The 6,294-nt window shown below is 32.5% G+C and overlaps 1 protein-coding gene across 4 annotated transcripts; it reads left to right on the top strand.

The window, feature by feature from the left end:
* Positions 1–248: 248 nt before the first annotated feature.
* On the top strand, positions 249–4,771 carry LOC127127409 (exosome complex exonuclease RRP46 homolog). 4 transcript variants are annotated; one of them, XM_051056591.1, is made up of 7 exons: positions 249–411; positions 779–1,161; positions 1,283–1,303; positions 1,814–1,886; positions 1,976–2,043; positions 4,129–4,261; positions 4,454–4,771. In XM_051056591.1, the coding sequence occupies exons 2-7, from the start codon at positions 841–843 to the stop codon at positions 4,567–4,569; spliced, it is 732 nt and encodes a 243-aa protein (XP_050912548.1). In that variant the 5' UTR covers positions 249–411; positions 779–840; the 3' UTR covers positions 4,570–4,771. The 4 variants fall into 4 exon arrangements, with proteins under 4 accessions (XP_050912548.1, XP_050912547.1, XP_050912549.1 ...); XM_051056590.1 differs by having other exon boundaries at positions 249–546; positions 741–1,161; XM_051056592.1 differs by having other exon boundaries at positions 251–411; positions 741–1,161.
* Positions 4,772–6,294: the final 1,523 nt, after the last annotated feature.

The raw sequence follows: 6,294 nt of genomic DNA, 5'->3' as shown, positions 1-6,294 counted from the left end.
TAAATATTAAATTGTCTAAAACTACATAAATTCTATCAGTAGTCACCCTTTCAAAAATAATATTGTATTCAATGTTGTAAAATAATTGTTGAAAAAGTAACATGATCAATGGTTTATAGCCCCAATCACGTAATTTCATAGATATTACAAAATTATTAATAAAAATACATATTGACACAAAGGACAATCACGTAATTTCATAAATATCTCATCTCTCTCCACTAAGATTGAAATTAGACATGGGTCCCACACTTTTATCACTCTTCGATTTCGCTCTCAAACCAAACAAATTAGACGGAAAAGGAACATACTAACCACAAGTCTCTTTCGCCCTCCGCCTCTCTCTCTCTGCCGCTCCCGCGCCGTCGCTCTCTCTCTCACTTGCACCGCCGTTCCTACCCAGAGTCACAGGTATCTCACACCACTTTCAGTTCTTTTTTACTTTTTCAACCGAAGTCTCTTTCGCCCTCCGCCTCTCTCTCCGCCGCTCCCGCGCCGTCGCTCTCTCTCACACACTTGCACCGCCGTTCCTACCCAGAGTCACAGGTATCTCACATCACTTTCAGTTCTTTTTTACTTTTTCAATTTCTTTCCTCAATATTCCCTTATTTACTGAAACATTGATGGCATAGGGTTTATTGTTAATGTGATTAAGGAGAAGTTAATTAGTTTCTTTATCTTTTGAGTAATTTTGATCGAGTTTAACTGATGAAGACTGAACTTAGGTTTTTTTTGCTTAGGTTTTGAATAAATTCTGGGTTTATTGTCAATACTGCAGTTTTTTCTTGTGCTCAGTTGAGTGAGTTTAGAAGGAAGAGTGGTTTTATTTTTATCAATTTTATGGAGATCGACAGACCTGACGGAAGGACACCCAATCAACTGAGGCCCCTAGCTTGCTCTCATTCCGTCCTCCACCGAGCCCATGGCTCAGCCACATGGGCTCAAGGCGAAACCAAACTCCTTGCCGCAGTTTACGGACCTAAAGCCGGGGCCAAGAAGAACGAAAATCCCGAAAAAGCTTCCATTGAAGTTATTTGGAAGCCTAGTACAGGGCACGTTGGTCAAGCCGAGAGGGAGTATGAAATGATATTGAAGAAAACCTTGGAAAGCATCTGCATTCGTACCATATATCCCAACACCACCACTTCTGTTATAGTCCAGGCAAGTTTTTCAGTCCCTCTTAATTATAAACACAAACTGCTTCAAGTTAAGAATATTTTATTTGTTACCTCACTTGTTATGTTTTGTGAGTGAACATGAACATTCCTTCTGTCTAATGCAGGTTGTCCATGATGATGGTGCTGTATCCTATTTAAACATTCACTTCTAATATATGATCTATGTAGTGGTAATTGTTTTCGTTAACTTTCTTATTTTTGTTGGAAAATCTTCAATTCTACTAGTTATGATTTGAATTTCAATTCGTGTGATATTAGTTTCTGCTCAAATTTAAATGTTTTTCAATTGGCTGGAGGAAATGGATATATTTTGTATATTCCCCAAATTTCTACTGTTATTCCTCTTTTGCTATTTTCTAACCTAAGGCTCAATGTCCAATTATTGAAATGACTAATGAGTGATTGGCATTGAAGAGAGGTGTTAAAGCGATTCAGTTCAGAGGCAAGTTCTATGTTCTACTTTTTTAGGAATGTGAAGAAACAAAATAGGTTTACCATTAATACCATCTTGTTTATGCACTATAGTGAGTTTTTTTATTTTTTTTAATCATGAAGAGTGGATGCCCAATGAGATTGATACATTTAATAAATATGCTTCTAGATCATTTGCTTCTTTTTCTTGACTTAATATTTAGCTTCTTCCATGTGCAATAAACGCAGCATGTGCTGCACTCGTTGATGCCGGAATACCCCTAAGACATCTTGCTGGTAGTAGAGACTTGTTGGTTATTGTTTTTTGGTTACTTCTAAGATTTCATTTTGTTAAGAAATAATTAATTCTCTTCTTGTTTCTGCAGTTGCAATATGTTGTTCTGTAACAGATAATAACAGTATTATATTGGACCCTTCCAAACAAGAAGAGAAGGTTCGTATATTCATTTTTGGTCAATTTTAAAGCATTTTTTATTTTCACCTCATTTCTAGTGAACTCAGTTAGGTAAACAAAGTTTGGTCTGCATTCCCTAATTTTCTGTAAAGTGGTGAAACACTGTTCTTTCTTTGCCATAGGATTTTTAATTCTACGCGTGCAGTTGTATCTATAGTTGAAATTATGTCATGATTTTGGGGTTGGTGCATGAACCAAGAGCATGGTAGTTAAGATCCTGATGGAATCGGGTGGAGTGGGATCTCCCCTGTTAATTATCGAGTCATATAATCTACGATCTTTGGAAGCGTTTCTGCGATTCTGATCTCCTGCCCCTGTTAATGAGTTATGAATTTGCGTGCCTTTACTTATTGACTTTCTTATGCTATTATGCAGCTATATGCTTACATGAGTATTTCAATTGATTTAAGGTTTTCTGTCTTACTTATGAATTTTGTGTAATCTTACAATTAGTATTACTATTCCACAATATTAGTCCCCCTTTCTGATTTTGCGTGAAATCTTGATATAGATGAGTGGGTTTTATCATACATGCTGATGGGAAATCAGGGCTGATTGAGTTCATGGTGGGTGTCTCTGTGTGGGGCATTGTACTAAAGATTCTTATTATTCTAACATCTACTTGAGTCAGTTGTGTGATAAGCTGCAGCTTCGAGTTCTTCCTTTACCGCACGACGAGTTATATTTTCCTTCTTTTGTGATCCATGTAGCCGCATTTAGTGGGATAAGGCTTGGTTGGTTGGTTGTTGTTGTGATGAGATTATGCTTTTGACATGTAACATCATGGCTCTATATTCTACGTTATCCTGATTTAAAATCCTGAGCTCATTAGTACTTATCCATTTTTGTAGTTTTTGTCTGGTATAAAAATAAAACTGCCATAGTGACACAGTTTTGCATAAATAGTTGGCTTCTTAATTGAGTTGGATAATTGCATGATTATTTACTGTGAAGTCTCTCTTGATCATGTCTATGATACTCCTACAATCAAAATATTGAAAGTTAAACCAAAATTCAGCTGTGTAAATGAAACTAACTAATTGAATTTTTGGGGTAGAATATGCATCCAATAGACAATGTATGGTTTAGTGCAACCATAGTTGTCAGACTCGCGAGTGAGTCAACTTGTTGACTCAAAGTCTAGGAGGCTAAAACGAGTTGACTCGCACTTAGATTCGTTTTCGTGGTGGACTCAGTCGAATATGGATAGGCTCATACAAACTCGGACATATTCGCGAGTTTGAGGCAAGTTTACAAGTTTGGTATGATTTTGAAGAAAAAATCCCAAAACATGTTGGGCCTCGTTTCAACAAAAAAGCCTTAAAAGAAGCTAGAGGACCTTTGTTATCACTTCCTTTTCTTTTAGAAGTTAGAAATCTCATATGAACAACAAATCTTTCTCCCCACCCCCACCCCCGTCTTGCATTCACAATGCACATTTCTTGTCATCTCTAGTTCGCACCGCAATTTCTTGTTGTTTCGCGCATGCACTTGTGTGTTTCTCGCAGCCTCGCGTTCATTCCTATGATTTGTTTTAAGTTTTCTGCGTTGCTCTTTATGCTGTGTTCTATTCTTTTGCTCTGCTTATTTGTGTTGATCTTTCAATTTGTTGCTCTATTCAATGTGTTGTGAGTGCTTACCGCTTGTGTTTACTCACACCTCTATGTATTATTGTTTATGAGTGCTCTGGTTTACTGTTGTTTTTATATCCATATTCTCTAAAAGTGTTGATTTGTTTTTATATCCATATTCTCTAAAAGTGTTGATTTATTCCCTTGTGTCGTATGCTACTTTGATTGTTGTGTTATGGAGTTTGTTCTGATAAAAAATTATTATGGAGTTTGAAATTGAAATTTTGATGTGAATTGGCGTTCTATTATGTATAAATCGACAATCTTGAGTGCAACTCTCTGCATATAGTATTTTTCGGTCACAACCCATATTCGTGGTATAGTTGTTTATATCTTCAAGTCCCAGTTGTATAAACAAATTCATTTATTGGAAACCTTGATCCCATGTAGCTCGTGCGCCATTCTAATTCAATGCGTTTTTGTTTTCTGGCAGAAAGCGAAAGCATTTGCATATTTAGTTTTTCCAAATACAACTGTTACTGTCGTACCAGAGAAATCATTGCAAGTGGGCAGTGATCCCACGGCACACGGAATCATCACATCTGTTACACACGGTGCTATGTCAGGTATTCTGCTAGACTTCCTTAAAGTGAAAGTTAATGCTTGAGTTGAAATTTTGATGCCTAGTGTTCCCTATGTTTCCATTTTTCCCATCACAGGCCTAACTCTCTAGCACATGATTCCAATGATTCCAGAGATTCTGTTTAACTTTCTAATATTGGATATAATAATTAATTTTCTATTTAATTTTCTTTTAGTGGATAATTATCTTCATTGCCTAGAACGAGGGCGTGCCACAACTCAAAGGTTGTCTGAATTTTTGAGGAAGAACATCGAGCCAAAATCTATCCGCGAGGCATCCAAAGCTGGATGATTTACGAACATGTTGAATGTAACTTATTTGTATCCAATTTTTCCCTTACAAGGGTTGAAGAAGATGGAATCTTTTGTAGGACAATTTTTGTGACATATTTGCTCCGTTCCATGCCTGCTAACTATCTAAATTTCTGATTAGTTTTGTAGTTCTACAACATAACGAAGTTGCTATTACAATGAGTAAGATGATAATTTATGTATGATTATAAAATTGCCAGAGTCAAACTGTTCTTTCATGAGGCAATAAACAATCTACTGGTGTGCACCTTTGTAGCTTGTGTTTTACCTCATGTAATCAATTTTCATTGCATTTTGCATTAAATACAGTATTTTAGGTATGTGATTAATTACTATACACTATGAGTAATTTCAATTAAATTAGAAGAAAAAATTCAAATTCAAATAACAAAATGGTTTAGAGATATTTTGAGTTATTCGTAGTAGTTTACATCATATATACTCAGAGATCATATATACTCAGAGATGATTATACTATGTAAATATTTAAAAAGAGATTCTCGGCAACTCAGAGATGATTATACTATGTAAATATTTAAAAAGAGATTCTCGGCAAGCATGAGTAAGACTTTACATTTAAAAGAATTATATTTTTCTATATGTATTTGGCAAAAAAATTGTATTTAATATTTATAAATTTTAATTAATTTTAAATTATAAAATAAAAATAAAAATATAAGTGAATGCTAATGAAAAATTATAATTACTTGAAATTTATTTATATATGTTTGATACCCACTCTGAGAATAAATATGAAAATAACAATGTGAAACAACATTCCTCAAAATAAAAAATATTTGACAATAATTTTAAAACTTTGAAACAAATTTAAAATTATTGCATTTCCAATATTATATTTTCATAAATATATTTCAGATCTTTGAAACAAAACACAATAAATAAATAAATAATATAAAACATAATAAAAGTAAGTAACTTACCTATAGAATCAATACAAAGTAGAAAAGGCTGGAGAATATTTTGTAAAAAAATATTATATTCTATTTTATAATGAGTTATCACACACAATGAACCTGTTTATTGTCACATAATATTTATTTTGTTTTATTTATTTATTTGAATGTTGCAAGTAGTTATGCAATTGTCATGTATATTTGCAAGTTTTAAGTTTAATATGATATTTTTTAAATATAAAGTATCACATAATATTTATTTTGTAATATTTTTCTATACGAATGATGCAATTAGTTATGCAATTGTCATATATATTTTCAAGTTCTAAGTTTAATATGGTATTTTTTAAAATATAAAAATATCATATTTAAAACATAATAGAATCGTGGAGTTAGTTTAGACAATTTAATATAAAATTTTATCTTAGTTGAATTTTTTTCTTAAACATTGTTTAGTTGGTCTTTTAGCTTTTGGGTCTTTATATTACTATCCAATATATATATATATATATATATATATATATATATATATATATATATATATATATATATATATATATATATATATATATATATATATATATATATATAATTTTAAGAGGTAAATAATATTTAAGATAAAAACGGAACTAAGATAAATTCTTATACTAACTTAAATATTAAATTGTCTAAAACTACATAAATTCTATCAGTAGTCACCCTTTCAAAAATAATATTGTATTCAATGTTGTAAAATAATTGTTGAAAAAGTAACATGATCAAGGTTTATAGCCCCAATATTGTTTGTCATG

Source organism: Lathyrus oleraceus, chromosome 3, assembly GCF_024323335.1.
Source record: "Lathyrus oleraceus cultivar Zhongwan6 chromosome 3, CAAS_Psat_ZW6_1.0, whole genome shotgun sequence".
NCBI classification, from domain to species: Eukaryota; Viridiplantae; Streptophyta; class Magnoliopsida; order Fabales; family Fabaceae; genus Lathyrus; species Lathyrus oleraceus.
This window is presented reverse-complemented; position numbering and strand designations above follow the sequence as displayed.

Bases quoted from the DNA above. Each gene is read 5' to 3' on its own strand.
- LOC127127409 (XM_051056591.1), top strand. From the start codon at position 841: ATGGAGATCGACAGACCTGACGGAAGGACACCCAATCAACTGAGGCCC. The intron at 2,044-4,128 runs GTTCGTATATTC...GTTTTCTGGCAG, and splicing joins CTTCCAAACAAGAAGAGAAG to AAAGCGAAAGCATTTGCATA. The intron at 4,262-4,453 runs GTATTCTGCTAG...ATTTTCTTTTAG, and splicing joins TACACACGGTGCTATGTCAG to TGGATAATTATCTTCATTGC.